Source organism: Nicotiana tabacum, chromosome 12 (assembly GCF_000715075.1).
Source record: "Nicotiana tabacum cultivar K326 chromosome 12, ASM71507v2, whole genome shotgun sequence".
Classification (NCBI taxonomy): domain Eukaryota; kingdom Viridiplantae; phylum Streptophyta; class Magnoliopsida; order Solanales; family Solanaceae; genus Nicotiana; species Nicotiana tabacum.
This window is the reverse complement of record NC_134091.1, coordinates 90,701,585-90,723,089: the sequence shown is the minus strand read 5'-3', so window position 1 is coordinate 90,723,089 and position 21,505 is coordinate 90,701,585. Positions and strand designations below refer to the sequence as shown.

Sequence of the window (21,505 nt, the reverse complement as noted above, 5' to 3'; positions counted from 1 at the left end):
AAAAATTTATGAAACTTTGTCAAGTTTTTGAAAAATAAGAAATTGAGTTTTGAGAGTCGATTTGTACTCGAATTTTAAAACTAATTAGATATATGATCTCGTGGGGTCATGGGTAGGCGGAATCTATCATTGGACTCGGGTTTTGACCAGGTGAGCCCCGGGTTGACTTTTTGGAAAAAGTGTAAAGATCTTAGCTTTATCTATTATAATTGAATTCCCTTTATTTTTTTGATGATATTTAGTCGATTTTGGTTAGATTTGAGTCGTGTGGAGGCAGATTTTAAAGGAAAATATAGTTCAGAATGTTGAATTGGCCTAGTTGAGGTAAGTATCTTGCCTAACTTTGTGTGGGAAAAACTACCCCTTAGGATTGGTATTGATTGATTCATTTGTGTTATGTGAAAGCCGTGTACGCAAGGTGATGAGTGGGTACACGGGTTGTACGTGGTATTTGACCGGTTTAGGCTACTTAGACTATTTTCATGCTTTAATAGAAATGCCATATCGTGTTCAAAATTTCTCATAGTTAATCTATTCTTACTTGTTTTAGTCTATCCTTACATGCCTTGAATGATTTCGTTGACACTTGTTCTACGTCCTAATTGATAAATTGCTCTCACGCTTTAGTTGAACGTGTGCCCCTTTTATTGTTACATGTTATCTCTTTCATTGTTGATTATCATTAATTGAAGTCATTATACATGTTACCTCTTTCATTATTGATTACTATTATTTGAAGTTATTGTTTATGTTACCTCTTTCCTTGTTGATTACCATTATTTAAAGTTATTGTTCATGTTATCTCTTTCATTGTTGATTTCCATTATTTAAAGTCATTGCTACACATTATTTCTTCCATTGTGAGTTATTCTTATCTAATATTGTGGTTATACATTATCTCTCTCATTGTTGAGTTATTAATGTTGAAGTTGTGAAATTTGTTATCACGTTGAGGCGAAATTGTTATTGTTGAAACCTCTTCGTTGTTGAGCATTTTACATTCATTGTTGTTATTGATATTCTTGTACCAGTTGTGGTGGAGCCATGGGCTATTGTTGCGGAAACATTAATTTTGTTGATTGTTGGCAAGTTGTAATATATGGGCACTTGTGGTGTGAGTTATTATTGTGATGTGTTATTGACGCGCATGCGGCAGTATAAGGATTGGGGTTAATATAAATGTGGCAGTATACGGTGGGAGTTATGTGCGTGTTTCTTGTAGGGGAACTACGTGAAGCCACGTGGCATCATAAGGTGGGCTAACATGCATGTAGCTATTTCGGGAAAACTGTTTTCAAAACCCATTTCAAATGTAAGGTTCATGCGGCAGTATAAGAAAATATTGTGATTGAAATTGAGAAATGTGTATAAGAGGTGGTACCTCGGTTGTGATTCTTGATTTATGTGAGGCGGTACCTCGATGGTGATTCTTAATGTACACGAGGTAGTACCTCGTTGTGATTCTTGTTGTTTATCTCATTTTGCAAGTAGTTTTGGTGGGAACGTTTCTTGTTGTTTTGTTCTTCCTTGTTTAGCAGTTGTTGTCCGTATATTATCATTTTTTGGTCCTCTTTAGTTGCTTTTGTTATGTTACTTCCGTATTAAATTTCAGTATCAGTTCATGCTATTATCTTGTTTCGTATCAGTTATTTCCTCGCTTTCCATTATTATATTCATTCTTATATTTCATTCTGTTTATTTATATCCTAGTAGGCGTCTTGACCTGGCCTCATTACTGCTCTACCGAGGTTAGGCTTGATACTTACTGGGTACCATTGTGGTGTAATCATACTATGCTTCTGCACAATTTTTGTGCAGCTTCAGGTACGTCTGCCCATAGCGGACGCTAAAGTTGATTGAGTTGCTGCTTTGGAGACTTCAAGGTATACCTGCTCCACATCTACAGGCCTCGGAGTCACCTTCATTTACCTTTATTACTGTTGTAGTCTTCATTCAGATAGTGATGTACTAGAAAATTTAGCTTACTATGTAGAGCTTATGACTCTGTTCCACCGTTCTTGGGGATTGTATGGTTGAGATTCTACTTTTTATATGTTTATATGAGTTTATCAGACTAGTTTTTAGTTTGTTAATTATATCTATTCAATTATTATCAAATGTTAGGCTTACCTAGACGTAGAGACTAGGTTCCATCACAACATCCTACGGGGGAAAATTTGGGTCGTGACAAGTTGGTATCAGAGCTATAGGTTCATAGGTGTTACGTGTCATAAGCAGGTTTAGTAGAGTCTTGCGGATCGGTGCGGGGATGTCTGTACTTATCTTCGAGAGGCTACGAAAATGTTAGGAAAACTTCACTTCTTTGATTCTTTATTATGCAAATTGGTTGAGTTAAAAAAAACTGAATCTTTGACTTCTATTCCCTCACAGATAGTTAGGATACGCACTGCTGGATCTGACGATCAAACACCCCCCCTGCTAGAGCCGTGAGGGGTCGGGACTGGGGCAAAGGCCGAGGAGGGGCACGTGGTGCAGCCATAGCACCTGCCCGAGCTGCAACAGAGGAGCCACCAGTAGCTCCAGTTGGGGGACAGTCACCCGAGGCGCTTGTTGCCACCCAGCACTTCACGAGACCCTCGCACAGTTCTTGAGCATGTTCGGTACCTTAGCTCAGGCGGGGTTGATTCCACTTGCACCAACCACATCTCAGGCTGGGGCAGGAGCTCAGACTCTTGCGGCCCGTACCCCAGAGAAACGTGTTTAGGTTGATCAGGTCTCAGAAGTTATACTAGTACAGCCTGTTGTTCCAGTTCAGCTCGTGGTTAGGGAAGCAACATCTGAGGAGGAGCAGCTTAGGCTCGAGAGGTTCAAGAAGTATCACACTCCTACTTTCAGTGGTTTGGCTTCAGAGGATGCACATGGTTTTCTTAAAGAGTGCCACCGTATTCACTGCACTATGGGTATTGTGCAGATGAGTGGGGTTGCTTTCACTACTTTCTAGCTGTCAGAAGCCGCATAACAGTGGTGGCGAGCGTACGAGTAGGGTAGCCCAGCCGAGGCAGCTTCACTTACATGGACTTGGTTTTCAGAGTTGTTCTTGAGAGAGTTTGTTGCTCAGACCCTTAGGGATGCATGGCGCACAGATTTTGAGCAGTTGCGCCAGGGTACTATGACAATATCAGAGTATCATGTCCGATTCAGTGATTTGTTCAGACATGCACCTGCCTTGGTTTCTATAGTCAGAGAGCGAGTCCGTCGATTTAGCGAGGCTCAACTATGGTATTAGGTTCAACATAGCTCGAGAATTGGAGACAGATACCCCATATCAACAAGTGGTAAAGATTGCACGGAGGTTGGAGGGTATGCGAGGCCGTGAAAGGGAGGACAGGGAGGCCAAGAAGCCTCGAGGTACGGGAGGATTTAGTGGTGGTCATGCTGCAGCTACAGCCCGTCACGGTAGAGGCTATGAGAACCATCCAGTTCATTCAGCACTTCCAACTTCTAGTGGTGTTCCGGTTGTGTCACGACCCATTTTTCCCTCCGTAAGACGTCGTGACGGCACCTCGTATCTACGACTAGGTAAGCCTAACAATTGCGGAAAAATAAAAAATGCAGACAGAACCAACAACTAATTTTCATCAGATAACTATATAACGGAAAAATATCGCTCGGCATGTCCAAGTAGCCAACAGCTCGAGTATAACAATATTCTCAAAACCAGGTAATCACAAGTTACAAGCTCTAAGAAGTTGTCTAACTATTTCTATGCATCAGTAACTAGAAGAAATAAAGGAGGAACAACATGAAAAGGATAGAGGGGGACTCCGAGGTTTGCGGACGCTGGTAGATATACCTTGAAATCTCCGGAGCAGCAGCAAGTACACAACTAATAGCGGGGCTGGTAGGAGGTACCTGGATCTGCACACAAAATATGTGCTGAAGAGTAGCATGAGTACACCATAACGGTACTTAGTAAGTGCCAAGCCTAACCTCGGTAGAGTAGTCATGAGGTCAGGTCAGGGCCCTACTGATATATAATAATTTAAGGCAGAAAAATATAGCAATGTAATAAGAGACTGGAAATTTAACGAGGAGAAACTACAGAAAGATAACAGCACATCACATAGGGATAAACAACAAGGGCACTCCCGAGATACCGTCTCGTAGTCCCAAAAGTAAATGCTTAACAGGGGATCTCCCGAGGTACCGCCTCGTAGTCCCAAAAGTAAATATGCAGGGGGATCTCCCGAGGTACCGTCTCGTAGTCCCTAAAGTAAACACACAGCTCGAAATCGATGGAAACAACAATTATAGCAAGAAATCCTACGGTTTATGACTAAATACAAGTCAAGGAAAAACAGGAAATCAACTAAGCATGTTGTACAGGTTTCAAATAAGCAATTAAGATACGTAGACATGCGATGTTAGGCTAACAGGATAACTACACATGGTGGTATAACACAATTAAGATGTAACAGGTTACTGCTCAGGAATAACCGGATTTTTCAACAATTAGCCCGTGAACGCACTCATCACCTTGTGTACACGGCACTCACATATCAGAGAAGTATTACAACAGTACCAAATCCTAAGGGGATTTTCCCCACACAAGTTTAAGCAAGCTACTTACCTCAAACTAAGCTCAATCAATTAGAACGCCTTTTTCTCGACTTTCCGGCTCCGAATGGCCCAAATCTAGCCAAAAACAATCACATACTTTAAATATAACTATAATAAACTAATCCAATTAATGAAATCAAGACTTTAACAAGAATTTCAAAAATCGCCACAAAAAGTCGACCCGAGCCCACGCTTCGGAATCAGGTAAAAGTTACAAAATATGAACACCCATTCAACCACGAGTCCACCCATACTAAAATTACTCAAATCCGATACCAAAATCTGAATCAAAACCCAAAAAATTGGTTGAAGAACTTTCCAACTTTTCCCCCAATTTTCTCAACCCAAATCCTTAATTAAACATGAAATTAACGATAAATTAGTGGAATATAACCATAAATGACTTAAGAATCATTACCCAATAGCTTCCTCTGAAAATCCCTCAAATTATCGCCTAAATCCGAGCTCTCAAAGTCCCAAAGTGAAAATGAGATCAAACCCTCGTAATTTCCTATTTTCTGCCTAGTGATTTCGCACTTGCGGACCCATAGTCGCACCTGCGGATATTCCATCGCAGGTGCGGACTTGAGTTAACACACCTGGGTCCGCTTCTACGATCAAATGGCCGCACCTGTGAGTGCGCGCCTGCGGAACTAGCCCGCTTCTGCGGACTCCTCACCCAACTCGTTCTTCGCTTCTGCGATCACCCCTCCGCAGGAGAGGCTCCGCTTCTTTGGTCCTCATGTCGCACCTGCGACCACTAACTACCTAGACCAGGGGCGCATCTGCGACATTCCTCTCGCACGTGCGTGTCCACACCTACGGCCAACCTCACCGCAGGTGCGATGACACCAGAAGCTGGAAAGCTTCAACAATTTCAACACAACTCCAAATGATCCGTTAACCACCCGAAATCAACCCGATGCCCCCGGGACCTCAAGCAAATATATTGATAAGTCCTAAAACACCATACGAACTTAGTCGAGCCCTAAAATCACATCAAACAACAACAAAAACTTGAATCGCACCCCAATTCAAGCTTAATGAACTTCGAAACTTCAAACTTCTACACCTGACGCCGAAACCTATTAAATTAAGTCCGATCGACGTCAATATTTGCACACAAGTCACATTTGACATTATGGACCTACTTCAACTTCCGGAATCGGAATCCGACCCTGATATCAAAAAGTCCACTTCCGGTCAAACTTCTAAAAAATTTAACTTTTGCCATTTCAAGCCTAATTCAGCTACAGACCTCCAATTCACAATCCGGACACGCTCCTAAGTCCCAAATCATCCAACGGAGCTAACGGAACCGACAAAACTCCATTCCAGAGTCGTCTTCACACAGTTCTAACTACGGTCAAAATCCTAGAACTTAACCTTCCGTTTTAGGGACTACGTATCCCAATCACTCCGAAACCAAGAACAAAACCTCCCGACAAGTCACATAAGCATAAGATCATACGGGTAAAGCAGTAAAGAGGGGATCAGGTCTATTACTCTCAAAACGACCGACCGGGTCGTTACAGGTTATTCCGAGGTTTCAGGTTGCACACTTTGCTCAACCACTTTCTAGTGCATCTCCTGAACGGGGTGCCTTCAGCAGTCAGTCCTGCCGACTAGGCCCGAGCCAGTCCCAGCAGCCATGTCCACCGAGAGCTTGCTTCGAGTGTGGTGATACCCGTCACATGGTTAGAGGCTGCCCCTGACTCAGGAGGCACTACTAGAAAATAGGTCTATGGCAACAAATGTTTTTGCAACGGTTTAGAAACCGTTGATATAGACCAGTTATTGGAACGGTTCTAACCGTTGCAATATGACATGGGTGATACTAGCACACTTTGGCTACAAAACCGTTACAATTAATTAGAAACCATTCCCATAGGGTTTTATTTTTTGCGACACTTATGTTAACCGTGCCAATAAATATATATGTTGCCACGGATCTTGAATAAAATTCAACGGGAACAGTTATTATTTCCCTCCTAAAATTTTGCCCCCTTAATTTTAGTAAAACCCGCGCTAGAACCCCTATTGTTTACATAATTTCTTTTTGTCTTAATTAATGGACTAGTATATTATTTTATGAAATATAAGTTTCTATACCTCAAAAACACGTTACAGAACCTCCGTCGGCAAAAGCTAGAGGATCTTTCACCCTTAGCCATCCATCTCAAAAGGGACTTCACCTCAGAACCTCCATCAACCTCCGACTCTGCCACCATCCCGCCGTCAACCTCCGCAGTAGAACCTTGATTTTCTTTTTTCTTCACCCAGAAACTTTATCTCCTCCGCCAGAAACAACCACCTCCTTCTATTAATCCAAGCTCCACATTTTCAAATAGTCCCAAAATTCTAGGATTTTTTCTCGACTAAGCTCGACTACCACTTCTTGTTCTCACAGAGCCCTAATTCTAGGTTTTTGCTCGATTCTAGCGAATTTTCAGTTTTACATTGCATGCTCTTCATTTATTCCTTTTGCAATTTCTCAATAGTTGAGCCATAATTTGCAGATTCCATTAGTGAAGAAGAAATTGCAACTGATAGCTGTGGGATAAATCGCGGTAAGTTTTTTTAAACTCTTTTTAATTTACATTTTAGATAACCACATTCGATAGTTGTATTTTTGAATGAAGATTTCAGTATTAATGTTCGTTATTATCCGATTCAACTGATTTTTATTTTTTAGAGTATTTGAGCGACGTAGTGTGATTGAATGGAGATTAAACACACTGGTGCATGTCTTCTTATTGTGCTTGAAATTGTGCTTTACGTTGGTACAATTGATAGGTTTTGATTCTATATTTTGTTGGATATGTCAATGTTTGATTCAGTTGTTTTTGTTAAAAAATTCTTTCTTGTTCAACTTATTAAACTCACAGCTTTAAAGCTGTGAGTTTTTTCTACTGAAGCTTTTAATCTAAGTTAGAGTTCTATTAGGATTTTGTTGTACTATAATTCCTCCCTTTTTGTTCTTGATATTATGAGGAAAACAGGAAATTTCATCCTAGTTTCTGCCGATATCCTTAAAATTCTTTGTAAAAATAACACACAAATTATATTTTTTGTATTGTGCAGAGAACTGTTTTGGCAGACTTACGAGTACCGTAACTCAGCTATATTTTCTGTTATAACCTTAGCTTTTGGTGGTTTATTGGAGCTTGAACATCCAAGTTTGTGCAGGTACAATTTGTTTCGCTATGTGAAAATAACTTAATTTTCGATAGTATGAAAATGGCTAGTGATATTTTATTTGTGGCCAATTTCTATTTGGATATTCCTCTGAGAATCTTCTTTTTGTGTCTATAGAGGTATGTTCTTTATTATTTCCTTGGTATTTAACAATCTTTATTGTTCTGTAGAGCTTCTGTTTGTGTTCTTTATTGTATCCTTGCTGATTTTTCAATAAGGTCCAGTCGAGTGGAGTGTTAAGTAGTTACTTGTGTTTGAAAATTTCCATATGGAAATCAAATTACAGCAGAATTGCCGCACGAAACTACAGTTCATAAGACACAAAAAGTACATGTAAACATAAATTGAAAATCAATTGCATCAGACATATATGAATTCCACCATATTAATAGACCTAAAATAATATTTACAAACTTATTTTCAGTATGCATTTTCTAATAAAAACTCCAGTACCTTACTACTTGTTTTTTCACAATGAATTGCTTCTTCCTGGTAGGGACAATTCCACTCAGTTCCTAGATGCATTTTCAAATTGCAAGTCAGATTATAGTTCGAACTGATATTCATTGCAAAATTCTAGAATTAGTCCAAAAGTAGTTGTGTCAAATCGATTTAGTTTAAAATTTTAAAATTGCTTGTCCATTCTAATATGACTTATTCAAACACTTCTTTCTGTAAGCCATATGCTCTATGTATATGTGTGTTTATTAATGGATATGATTTTAGATATAGTGATCAAGTCCAATTTTTCATTTTAATGAAATCATCCTATTAAAAAGTCCTTCTTTACATGATCTATCTTTGTGAAATTGGTGATATCTTGTTAAATAGGCTTCTGGTAGAGTGTATGAATTTAAGTTGTTTAATTAGATCTTCTATGTGTCAATGTTGCCTGTGTCAGGTGAATTATATGGATAAGAGTTAACTTTGCTTACCTTGAATATTAATTTTGGTGATTTGAATATGTTATATAGGATATTTATGGATTACGGTGATAAAAGTTGGATGAATCTCCTAACATGGACGGATGAGTATATCTGTGGAGTGAATAATTTTCTTGATAGGGCATTTGAACGAGCCGTCCAAGGAAATGAAATATTATGCCCTTGCAAAAAGTGCATTAATAGCTATTGGCATTATAGAAATGTGGTGGAGGATCATTTGATTGTTCATGGGTTTGTTGATAGTTATACCAAATGGGTTTTCCACGGGGAAGGATTTTTCTCGAGAAATACACCTCATCCAAGCAATGATGATGAAGGTTCTAAGATGCATGACGATATTGATGGACTACTTCATGATATATTTAGAAATATAGAGGGTTGGGCAGGGGATGAAGGAGGAGTTGGGGAAAGACTATCTGAAGATGCAAAGAAATTTTTCAAATTACTGGAGGAAGGAAAGCAAGAGTTATATCCGGGGTGTGAAAATTTTAGTAAACTGAGTTTCACTATTCGGTTGCACTTGATGATACTGATCGGGACTGAATGGAAGCACATGATTAAATAAGAAAATTCTGAAATTCTTTTAAGTGTATTCTTTTTTGAGTGAGTGATAATGTCCTTTTTATTAATATTTTATGATTATTTTTGTTTATATCCTTTAGAAAATTATTCTGACATGCTTCAATTTTGCAGGATTTGGGATCTGGTAACATTATTGTAGATACTGAATTAATTGAGAGAGATTTGGGATCCTTTTGTTCGGTTGTTGTGGCCCGACCCTTCTCCAACATCCTCTTCTGGTTTAGCTGTGATACATTTTGAGGTAGAACATCAAAATTGTGATCCAACCATGCTACATTATTGGTTCTGTTTTTTTAGTCTTGGAATTTGCATTCTTGCTTTTTTATTCGAACTTTCCTATTATTTGATGTTCATATCATTTGTTGGTATTTTGCTAGCAAGTAGCCTCATTATACAGAAAGAAACCTTCATTTTTCTCATTGATATCCATGCTGATATACAAACCTTCTTAAGATAATTACATGTAAATCTTTACAATAAGTATTAATTAGTGACCTAATAAAATTGATAACTAACTTAATATAATAGATTAAACTATAGTAATGTAAAAATTGATATATAGAACTTAAATTTATATATCTGAAATGGTTGCAGTTTAGACAGCAGTACTAATACATGGCGTTAGTATATTGGCAGTAAAGGTTGGGAGAAAGAATAAATCCTGGAACTTTATATTACAGCTACAACTACTATGCCTCTCCCAACCTAGAACTTTATACTACAAACTTGTGATTTAGATCTTATATTTAGAACTTCATTTGGAGTTCAGTAGTTTGATATCCTTAACACTAGGACGTACAGAACATGGATATTGTTTGGCATTTTGAAGTACTATTCGGTGCTGAAAGTTCATATTTTCAGACTAGTTTTTGGTCGAAGGAAATTAATATTAAAGATGTTAAAGATTTTGGGCAGCAAATGATATAAAATTAGGCTGTACTTATCAATTTATGAACAGATAGAAGTTAACTTTATATGGTGTATATTTTGCAGATCTGAAGGTGATCGTTTATACCTTAAGTCTTTGTCTCTTCTTGAATCTTTGCAACTATTTGAGAACCAGTTTTCTGGTGAGATTCCTATTGAATTTGAAAGGGAAAATGACCGATCTTTTGCTAGTCTTTTCATTCTTGAATTCCATGTCTTTTCATTTCTTGTTGTTGCTTTTGCTAACCTATTTTGTGTCTGCTTTTCAGAATCTGAAAAAGATTTGAATACTCATGAATCAAGAAGGGTGCTCAATCAAAAGCAAGAAAATATCCAATCGCATTCCAGCTGGATCACTTGCATCTTTGCGAAATCAAAGGGTTTCGTCGTTGACAAGAAAAAGAACCTTTCAAGCTACAAGTTCAAATGAAAATGAAGAACGACAATTAGAAGCTGGATTACCTTCATCTTTGCGAAACCAAAAGGTTTCGTCGTTGCCAACAAAAAGAGTCTTGAAAGCTATAAGGTCAAATGAAAATGAAGAACGACAATCCGAATTAGGATCTCAATTGCAAGAACAAGTGCAGCAAGTGCCACAGAATTCTACCTCTTCAGCAGCACAAGGAGTACATGAACAAGTGCAACAAGCGAATATGGATTCCATCACTCCTGCATCACAGGCAGTACATGAATGACCTGAGGATTCTACCAATCATGAAGCAATTGAACAATTTGAGGAACAAGGCAAATATATATAAATTTTAATCATAATATTAATTAAAAATAGTGATTGATGATTATCTTTGCTTTGTACTATTGCAGGCCCTTCCTCGCCAAAAAGAAAAGATGTCGTACTCAAATGCCAAGTGTTCATGGTAGAAAAGAGCGTAAAAGAATCACTCTAAATGAGTATAATCAACCCATTGGTCCTATTGACGAAGTTGTAAAAGAGTTGGGTAGCTTCCTCGGCACATTGGCAAGGAGTGAAACTTTTTGTCCTCTTAATGTATTTAATTGGAGGAAACTAGACACAAAAGATGATATGTGAAAATATATCAAGGTGTGAAGTTCCCAATGTTTAATAAACGTGGATGATATTTCCTTTTTTTTTAATACTAACCCAATTGCACTAAATTTGTAGGAAAAATATGACATTCCTGACGAGACGAAAACATGGATTTTTGAATCAATTAGTACTGCTTGGAGAAAGTATAAGAATCAGTTGAAGAAAAAACACTTTCAAGCCTATGAGAATGACGAGCTTCGAATGGAGAATAGGCCAGTAGATGTTCCGGAATCTCACTTTAAGGATCTTTTTAAATATTGGAACTCCGATCCTCACAAGGTAATTACATCCATTCTTTCTGTGACCTATTCTCTGCTTGTTTCTTGTTTTACTTTATGTGAAGGAATGTAGGTTGGCACCCAACTTCTCCCTTAGCTAGCTAGTCTCTGTATCAATATAGAAGATCAATATATGGTGTTTACTATTGGAAGGGACTTTGATAATAATGGTCTGTCTTCTGTAGAAGTATAGTTTCTGAATATTTAGAGACGTTACCTATTTGAATCTCACAATTTGTAAAGTAGGAAATAGCTCAAAATTTACATGTAAAGGTCTAACTGGGCCTTATTTCTTCATCATAAACAAAAGTCCAAGGCAGCATGTTTTGCTCTTTCCTGGGAATATGGTGCTTTTAAAACACCTTATTTTCCTTTCTCAAAGTCCCCATAACACTCTGTAGAAAACTTTGAGTTGAGTTTGTCAAGTAGTTGTATATGAAAGCCATATAAAACACTTCAACAATCCAAACACTGAAACAAACAAGGAATGACCGTGTACCCAACTATATATGTGGATGTTTTTTTGTGTTTCTAGTAATATGTTAAAACTAAACAAGACTGATGTAATCGTCATGTGTATATTTGTTTTGCTTTCTGTTTAACAGATTCGCTCCACTCAGTGTTCTTATTTTGCAGTACTAGGATGTTTAAGGGCCTGGGTCAGACTGTTCCGGAGTAAGTAAAAACTGTCTTGCCAGATTTTGGTCTGAATGGATTAGGCTAAATCATGAAACATATATTGAATTCTTTACAAACTGAATGATTCTACTTATGCATGACGCAGTTTAGTAACTATTATATATACTGAAATGAATGCTACCATCTATGGTTGACTCGTTTATTTGCAGAAAATGTCCGAAACCAATACAGAGAATCAAAATAAGTTGAAGTGCCCGCACACTGCTGGCAGACCAAGTTTTGCTCTAATCCGCGAGGTTTGATATTTTCTCTCTCTTTTTTTTTTTTTTTTTTTTAAAATATGAACTTGCTAACTTTACATGGAAAGATTCTTATACCTGTTTTCATGTAACTAGGAATAAAAGAAGGAAATTTCTGATACTTCGGACACTCTATCAAGTAAGGACATCTTTGTGGCTACAAGAAAAAGAAAACCTGGCCGAGAATACAAAGGCTCATATGACAATACAATTAGTAAAATTGTACGAAATTTCTAATTTAAAGTTTGTCGTGATTATTTATTTGTTCTTAATTATTGATTCAATTTTATTTACTTAAACTTTTTTCTCTTGCATTTGGTTTGTAGGCTGAAATAGATAGAATACAATCAACTCAAGAAAGTGAAGATGGCAGTCATTCAGTTGACGATTTTGCGTCAGTCATGAGACCTGAACATCCAGGTCGCGTGAGATTGTATAGACGAGGGGTTACCAAGACTGTCTTAAAAGGAAAAATAGGGAATCTTGGATCATTTTCAGACGCTAGTGATGAGAGGATGCAGCAGAAAATGGAGGAAATGGAAGAGAGGATGCAACAAAGAATGCAGGAAAAGTTGAACGAACAAAAGGATGCTATGGAACAAGAAATTATAATGAACGTCGTCGCACGAATTCAGCGTCTGAACCCAGAATTGCGACTTGATCCTGACATGCTAAGGTTCAGTGCTCGTTCACCTGTGGAAGCTTCCTCTGCACAACAAACTGCTGTTCAACTAACCAATCGACCATCTACTGGTAGTAACAATCAAGGTCAGTACGTACCAAGTGCTATACATCTTCTTCTATTTCTTCTTCTCCTCCTCCTTCCTTGTGTTGCTTCTTCTACCACTTCTCTCTTTCTCTCTCTTGCAAAGTCAGAATAGTCTAGTAATTTTTACACTTTGCCTATGGGTTGATTTCCGTTCATATATTGAATATTCAATTTTAAGTGAGCTAGACCTGTTACTTATTCATAATTCAGGCAAAATGTTTATCCTGAGTAATGCTATAAAGACCCAACTTTTCTTGTTTACATGAATTTAATTTTCTTCTCTTTTCTCCCCTAACCTGCTTTTATTGAAGTCTCAATAAACAAATCTCATAGCTCACATAGGCCAAATAGCTGAGCACTAGAAAGGGCAAGAAAAGAGAGACAAAATTCTGAAAATGATTGAAGTTCCATTTACACCTAATACTGCTATTGTTATACAAGTAAAGAAAATCCTCAATAACCTTCTCAACATATACAGCTGTGTATATCCACAGCATACTAATTGATACTAAATATTTATAGTGATATTACCAAATTCAACATGAATCACAACTCAGAAGTAGGGGATAACATCAAAAACTCTGAAATTATTAATTCTCTAATCTCCAAGAACTATTTACACGATATCTTAGACCGGATTCTCTTGAAGGGTAATGACTTTATTTATCCTCTTTTGCAGGTGGAGTAGATTAAGAAATGGAAGATGAAGGCAGTGAAGAACTAGACCTTACTTGAGATGAATTTTGAATTGCTATAGATGAATGTTCTAGGAATCTTTTGTTATCAACATTTTGAAACTTACTCTCTTGAAATATATTAAACTTATGCACTTAGGGTAGAACATCTGCTTTATGGATATTATTAGCTTGATGGATAATTTATATTATTAATAGTTTTATTTTATGATTTATTTAAATTTTAGTGTTATTATAATTTATTATATATATAAATATTTATTTATAACAGGGGCTATAGTTTTGTTTTACTGAACTGTTACAGTAGCCTATCAGAATCGTTGCAATAGGACACAAATGACGTTCCATTAGACAATATAAATTGTTGCAGTAGGTCCTATAAACTGTTCCGAAATGATCGATAAACCGTTCCAATAGATAGTTAAAACTGTTGCAATAGCTTTTCCTCTATTGTCATAGTTTACTATAAACTGTAGCAATACAAATAAAACAATTACAATAGCTTAAAGAAACTGTTATATCCATACAAAACCATAATAATAGCTTACATAAGTATTGCATTAAATAATATGGTAACTGTTAAGAACCGTTGCATACAAAATATAGTAACAGTTTTAAACCGTTCCAACAGAGAAAGGAAAAACAGTTGCGATAGACGTATCTATAACAATGGCGACGCAAACCGTTGCAAAAATCGTTCCTATAGCTCTATTGGCATACGGGCTGATGGAACAGGCTGTAAACCGTTACAATACCTCTATGGCAACAATTTAACTGTCTATGGGAACGGTTTTCCATGCGTTACCATTGACCAATTTTTCACTAGTGAGGGGTGCACCTCCACAGACTACTCAGGCTCCACGGATTCAGTCAGGTCCACAAACTTCTCAGGCCATACTTGCTGTCCCAGTTGCCGCTCCGCCCGCACAACCAGCTAGGGGTGGGGGACGGGCGGGTAGAGGTCACCCTAGAGGGGGAGGGCATGCCAGATTCTATGCTTTTCTGGGTAGGACGGAGGCAGTTGCTTCAGACTCGGTCATTACAGGTATGGTTCCAGTTTTTCATAGAGATGCATCAGTCTTATTTGATTTGGGATCCACTTATTCATATGTGTCACCTTACTTTGCTCGGTATTTGGATATATCTCGTGATTCTTTGAGTTCTCCTGTTTATGTGTCTACGCCTATGGGAGATTCTATCATTGTGGACCGTGTGTATCAGTCTTGTTTAGTTGTTATTGGTGGTTTTGAGACCAGAGTTGATCTATTGTTACTTAGTATTATAGACTTTGATGTTATCTTGGGAATGGACTGGTTGTCGCCCTATCATGCTATTCTAGATTGTCACGCCAAGACTGTGACGCTGGCTATGCCAGGTTTACCACGGTTAGAACTGAGAGGTGCATTGGATTATGTTCCTAGCAGGGTTGTATCATTTCTAAAGGCTCAGTGGATGGTTGAGAAGGGGTGTGATACTTATCTAGCCTTTGTGAGAGATGTCAGTGTTAATACTCCTACAGTTGAGTCAGCTACAGTTGAGTCAGCTACAGTTGACCTAGAAGGGTTCTCCTTTCAGATGGTCCGAGGAGTGTGAGGAGAGCTTTCAAAAGCTCAAGACTACTTTGACTACAGCCCCAGTGTTAGTGTTGCCTACGGGCTCGGGGTCCTATGCTGTGTATTGTGATGCGTCATGTGTTGGCCTTAGCGCGGTGTTGATGCAAGACGGTAGGGTGATGGCCTACGCGTCTTGATAGTTGAAGACCCATGAGAAGAATTATCCAGTCCACGACTTGGAGTTGGAATCCATTGTTATGCATTGAAGATCTGGCAGCATTATTTGTACGGTGTCCCTTGTGAGGTTTTGCTGACCACCGGAGTCTACAACATCTGTTCAAATAAAAGGATCTTAACTTGCGGCAATGGAGGTGGTTAGAGTTGCTTAAGGACTATGATATCACAATTTTATATCATCCCAGGAAGGCTAATGTGGTGGCCGATGCCTTGTGTCGAAAGGCAGAGAGTTTGGGTAGTTTGGCATATCTACTAGTAGTAGAGAGGCCATTAGCATTGGATGTTCAGGCCTTAGCCAACCAGTTTGTTAGATTGGATATTTCAGAGCCCAGTCGAGTTCTTTCCTGCGTGGTTTCTTGGTCTTCTCTATATGACCGTATCAGAGAGCGTCAGTATGATGACCCCCATTTACTTGTCCTCAAGGACAATGTTCAGCACAGCGATGCTAATGAGGTTACTATTGGGGATGATGGTGTGTTGCGGATGCAGGGCCTGTTATGTGTGCCCAATGTGGAGGGTTTGCGTGAGTTGATTCTTCAGGAGGCCCACAGTTCGCGGTACTCCATTCATCCAGGTGCCGCTAAGATGTATCAAGACTTGAGGCAACACTATTGGTGGAGGAGGATGAAGAAATACATAGTGGAGTATGTAGCTCGGTGCCTATATTGTCAGCAGGTGAAGTATGTGCATTAGCGGCCGGGTGGTTTTCTCCAGCGACTTGAGAATCCCGAGTGGAAATGGGAGCGTGTCACCATGGACTTCGTTGTTGGGCTCCCACGGACTCAGAAGAAATTTGGCATGGTATGGGTGATTGTGGATAGGTTGACCAAGTCAGCTCATTTCATTCCGTTAGTGACTACCTATTCTTTAGAGGAGCTGGCTCAGGTTTATATCTACGAGATTGTCCGGCTTCATGGTGTACCGGTATCCATCATCTTTGACCAGGGTACGCAGTTCACATCACGTTTCTGGAGAGGTGTACATCATAAGCTAGGCACACGGGTTGGGTTGAGTATAGCATTTCACCCTCAGACGGACGAACAGTCCGAGCGCACTATTCAGATATTGGAGGACATGCTTCGGGCCTGCGTTATGGATTTCGGGGCTCTTGGGATTGGTTCTTGTCACTTGCGGAGTTTGCCTATAACAACAACTATCAATCGAGTATTCAGATGGCTCCTTATGAGGCCCTATATGGGAGACAATGTCATTTTCCAGTTGGGTGGTTTGAGCTGGGAGGCTAAGTTATTAGGCACAGATTTGGTTCGAGATGCTTTGGAGAAGGTCAAGATGATCCAGAATCGGCTTCGTACAGCCCAATCTAGACAGAAGAGCTATGCGGATCGGAAAGTCCGTGATGTTGCATTCATGGTTGGAGAGCGAGTCTTGCTCCGAGTTTCACCCATGAAGGGTGTGGTGAGGTTCGGGAAGAAGGGCAAGTTGAGCCCTAGGTATATCAGACCTTTTGAGATCCTTGAGAGGATATGTGAGGTGGCCTACAAGCTTGCATTGCCATCTAGTTTGTCTGTGGTCCATCTGGTGTTCCATGTCTCTATGCATCGAAAGTATTATGGTGATCCATCTCATGTTCTAGTATTCAACACAGTCTAATTGGATGAGGATTTGACTTATATTAAGGAGCTCGTGGCTATCTTGGACAAACAGGTCCAGAAGTTGAGATCAAAGAATATTGCTTCAGTGAAGGTTCAATGGAGGGGTCATCCGGTCAAGGAGGCGATATGGGAGACCGAGCACGACATGCAGAGTTGTTATCCTCATCTATTCACCACTATAGGTAAGTCCTTATGCACGTTAGAGGACAGACGTTTGTTTTAAGAGTGGGAGAATGTAACGACCCGATCGTTCGTTTTGTGTAATTGCGCCCTGTTACCCAATTTTATGCTTCACACATATGTGTTTATAATTTTATGACTTGCGGGGTTGGTTAGTTCTGTTCCGGAAAACTTTCGGGTTGATTTGGACTCTTGATTCTTCACATAGAAGTTTAAATTAGAAATGTTGACCAAACTTTGACTTTTGTAAAAACGACCACGAAACTGTGTTTTGATGACTCCCAATAGCTTCGTATCCTGATTTCGGACTTGGGCGTATGCCCAGAATTGATTTTGGAAGTCCGTAGGTTGATTTATGTTGATTTGCCGAAATTGGCAATTAGAAGTTTAAAAGTTCGACCGTAGGTTGACTTTTAGATATCGAGCTCGGAACTTGAATTTGGGACTTGGAATAGGTCTGTTATGTTATTTAGAACTTGTCTGCAAAATTTGATACCATTTGGAGTTGATTTGATAGGATTTGGACGTTTAGTTGTAACTTTAAAAATTCTTAAACTTTACTTTGAAATTCATGCGTTTTAATATTCGATTTATAGTTTTAGATATTATTTTTATGTTTTGATCATGCGAGTAAGTTCGTATGATGTTTTTAGACTTATGTAGAGGTTTGGTTTGGAGCCCCGAGGGTTCGGATGAGTTTGAGACATGTTTCAGAATGGTTTTGGATTAAAATGAATTGTTGGTGTGCTGGTGCTCAGTTATCCCAATTGCGAGCACCAGCCTCGCAATTGCGAAGGTGACAGTAGGGGACGGATGTTGCAAATGCGACTTCCCCTTCGCATTTGCGAAAATAGCATAATTTGGATTAAGTTCGCAATTGCGAACATTTGTCGCTTTTGCGAAGTTCCGAGCTTCACAATTGTGAAGCCCTTCTCGCAAATGCGATCATAGGCTATCAGGGTTCGCAAATGCGAACCCTGGTCCGCAATTGTGAGGGTTCGCAAATGCAAACCCTGTGTCGCAAATGCGACATCTGCAGCTGGTTAAAGGGTTGGGAGACTGGATTTTTGAATACATTCTCTCATTTTTGAACCCTAGACTCGGTAGGAGGCGATTTGGAGAGGGAATTTTCACCTAGAAACATTGGGTAAGTGATTCTAATCTATTTCTAATCATATTCCATCAACATATCTTAGATTGTAACATCAAAATCATGTGAATCAAAGTGAAAATTTATGAAACTTTGTCAAATTTTTGAAAAATAAGAAATTGAGTTTTGAGAGTCGATTTGTACTCGGATTTTGAAACTAATTAGATATATGATCTCGTGGGGTCATGGGTAGACGAAATCTACCATTGGACCCGGGTTTTGACCGGGCGAGCCCCGGGTTGACCTTTGTTGACTTTTTGAAAAAACGTGTAAAGATCTTAGCTTTATCTATTGTAATTGAATTCCCTTGCATTGTTTGATGGTATTAAGTTGATTTTGGTTAGATTTGAGCCGTGTGGAGGCACATTTTAAAGGAAAGGCCATTTTTGAGTGTTGAATTGGTCTAGTTGAGGTAAATATCTTGCCTAACTTTGTGTGGGAGAAACTACCCCTTAGGATTGGTATTGATTGATTCATTTGTGCTATGTGAAAACTGTGTATGCAAGGTGACGAGTGTGTACACGGGTTGTACGTGGTATTTGAATGGTTTAGGCTACTTAGACTATTTCCATGCTTTAATTGGAATGCCATATCATGTTCTAAATTTCACATAGTCAATCTATTTTTACTTGTGTTAGTTTATCCTTATATGCCTCGAATGATTTCGTTGTCACTTGTTCTACGTCCTAATTGATAAATTGCTCTCATGCTTTAGTTTTACTTGTTGCCCCTTTTATTGTTACATGTTATCTCTTTCATTGTTAATTATCATTAATTGAAGTCATTATACATGTTACCTCTTTCATTGTTGATTACCATTATTTGAAGTTATTGTTTATGTTACCTCTTTCCTTGTTGATTACCATTATTTGAAGTTATTGTTAATGTTATCTCTTTCATTGTTGATTTCCATTATTTGAAGTCATTGCTACACGTTATCTCTTCCATTGTGAGTTATTCTTATCTAATATCATGGTTATACATTATCTCTCTCATTGTTAAGTTATTGGTTTTGAAGTTGTAAAAATCATTATCATGTTGAGGCGAAATTGTTATTGTTGAAACCTCTTCCTTGTTGAGCATTTTACATTCATTGTTGTTGATATTCTTGTACCCACTGTGGTGGATCCATGGGCTATTATTGTAGAAACATTGATATTTATGATTGTTGGCAAGTTGTGATATAAAGGCACTTGTGGTGCGAGTTATTATTATGATGTATTATTGACGCGCATGCAGCGGTATAAGGCTTGGGGTTAATGTGCATGTGGCGGTATAAGGTGGGAGTTATGTGCGTGTTACTTGTAGGGGAACTACGTGAAGCCACGCGGCATCATAAGGTGGGCTAAAGTGCGTGTAGCTATTTCGGGAAAACTGTTTTCAAAATCCATTTCAAATGTAAGGCTCACGCGTCGGTATAAGGAAAGATTGTGACTAAAATTGAGAAACGTGTATATGAGGCGGTACCTCGGTAGTGATTCTTGATTTATGCAAGGTGGTACCTCGGTGGTGATTCTTATTTTACAGAGGCGGTACCGCGTTGTGATTCTTGTTGTTTATCTCTTTTTGCAAGTAGTTTTGGTGGGAACGTTTCTTGTTGTTTTGTTTTTCCTTGTTTAGCAGTTGTTGTCCGTATATGATCATTTTGGTCCTCTTTAGCTTCTTCTTTTATGTTACTTCCATGTTAAATTTCCGGTATCAGTTCATGCTATTATCTTATTTCGTATTAGTTATTTCTTCGCTTTCCATTATTATTTTAGTTCTTATGTTTCATTCTGTTTATTTATATCCTAGTAGGTGTCTTGACCTGGCCTCGCTACTACTCTACCAAGATTAAGCTTGATACTTACTTGGTACCGTTGTGGTGTACTCATACTATGCTTCTACATAATTTTTGTGCAGATCCAGGTACGTCTGCCCGTGCCGGACTCTAGAGTTGATTGAGTTGCTGCTTTGGAGACTTCAAGGTATACCTGCTCCACATCTGCAGGCCTCAGAGTCACCTTCCTTTACCTTTACTACTGTTGTATTTTTCATTCAGATGGTGATGTACTAGAGACTTTATCTTACCTTGTAGAGATTATGACTTTGTTCCACCGTTCTTTGGGAGTGTATGGTTGAGATTCTGTTTTCAGAAGTTTATAAAAGTTTATCATACTGGTTTTTAGTATTTTGTTAATTATATCTGTTTAGTTGTTATCAAATGTTAGGCTTACCTAGTCGTAGAGACTAGGTGTCATCACGACATCCTACAGGAGGAAATTGGGGTCGTGACACTCCCATTCCATCTCCCTATCTTAACCTAAGAGACAAACCCAACTATCCCCAAAACCTTTATCATTTCACACATACTCGGCTACTCCTCCTTTCCTCTTTCCTCTCTATGCTCTCAACTCCCATCACCCTAATCAGTCAAGAAACCCTTGTACAAATTCGTGTTAGGTATCAAATTGTCCACGATTCTCGCTGAATATTTGCCCATTTCGTCTTTGAGATTCAAAAATCCCCAAATCCAAAACCCTAGACCAAATGATGCACGGTCAAATCCTCAGAAATCCTTTATGTTTTGTTAAATTAGTGGCATGCATGGCCGTCTCACGGTGCTATCATATTTATTCTTGGTCCATAGGTCAAGCGAAGCGACCTCTGGACATTGAGGCTCTTACCCGATGGAGTTTGCCTTCAACGATCAACTTTCGCCCTCTCAGGTAAAATCTCTATTGATTTCCCTATGTCTTCTAAGATTTTCACTTGATTATGCTAACATTACTACCCCTTTGTCACTCTCCACTAC

General features: G+C 38.8%; 1 protein-coding gene across 7 annotated transcripts; it reads left to right on the top strand.

Moving 5' to 3' along the window:
- Window positions 1-6,701: 6,701 nt before the first annotated feature.
- Window positions 6,702-14,199, top strand: LOC107828460 (uncharacterized). 7 transcript variants are annotated; one of them, XM_075226692.1, is made up of 13 exons: window positions 6,702-7,005; window positions 7,101-7,151; window positions 7,666-7,770; window positions 8,754-9,326; window positions 9,417-9,546; window positions 10,299-10,375; window positions 10,502-10,976; window positions 11,055-11,577; window positions 12,213-12,251; window positions 12,425-12,511; window positions 12,611-12,736; window positions 12,841-13,282; window positions 13,963-14,199. In XM_075226692.1, the coding sequence occupies exons 12-13, from the start codon at window positions 12,916-12,918 to the stop codon at window positions 13,974-13,976; spliced, it is 381 nt and encodes a 126-aa protein (XP_075082793.1). In that variant the 5' UTR covers window positions 6,702-7,005; window positions 7,101-7,151; window positions 7,666-7,770; window positions 8,754-9,326; window positions 9,417-9,546; window positions 10,299-10,375; window positions 10,502-10,976; window positions 11,055-11,577; window positions 12,213-12,251; window positions 12,425-12,511; window positions 12,611-12,736; window positions 12,841-12,915; the 3' UTR covers window positions 13,977-14,199. The 7 variants fall into 7 exon arrangements, with proteins under 7 accessions (XP_075082793.1, XP_075082791.1, XP_075082790.1 ...); XM_075226690.1 differs by lacking the exon at window positions 8,754-9,326 and having other exon boundaries at window positions 6,703-7,005; window positions 11,055-11,292; window positions 11,374-11,577; window positions 12,182-12,251; XM_075226689.1 differs by having other exon boundaries at window positions 6,708-7,151; window positions 11,055-11,292; window positions 11,374-11,577; window positions 12,182-12,251.
- The last annotated feature ends 7,306 nt before the right edge of the window (window positions 14,200-21,505 follow it).

Excerpts from the sequence above, each read along its gene's own strand:
- LOC107828460 (XM_075226692.1), top strand. The coding sequence starts at position 12,916 with ATGAGACCTGAACATCCAGGTCGCGTGAGATTGTATAGACGAGGGGTT.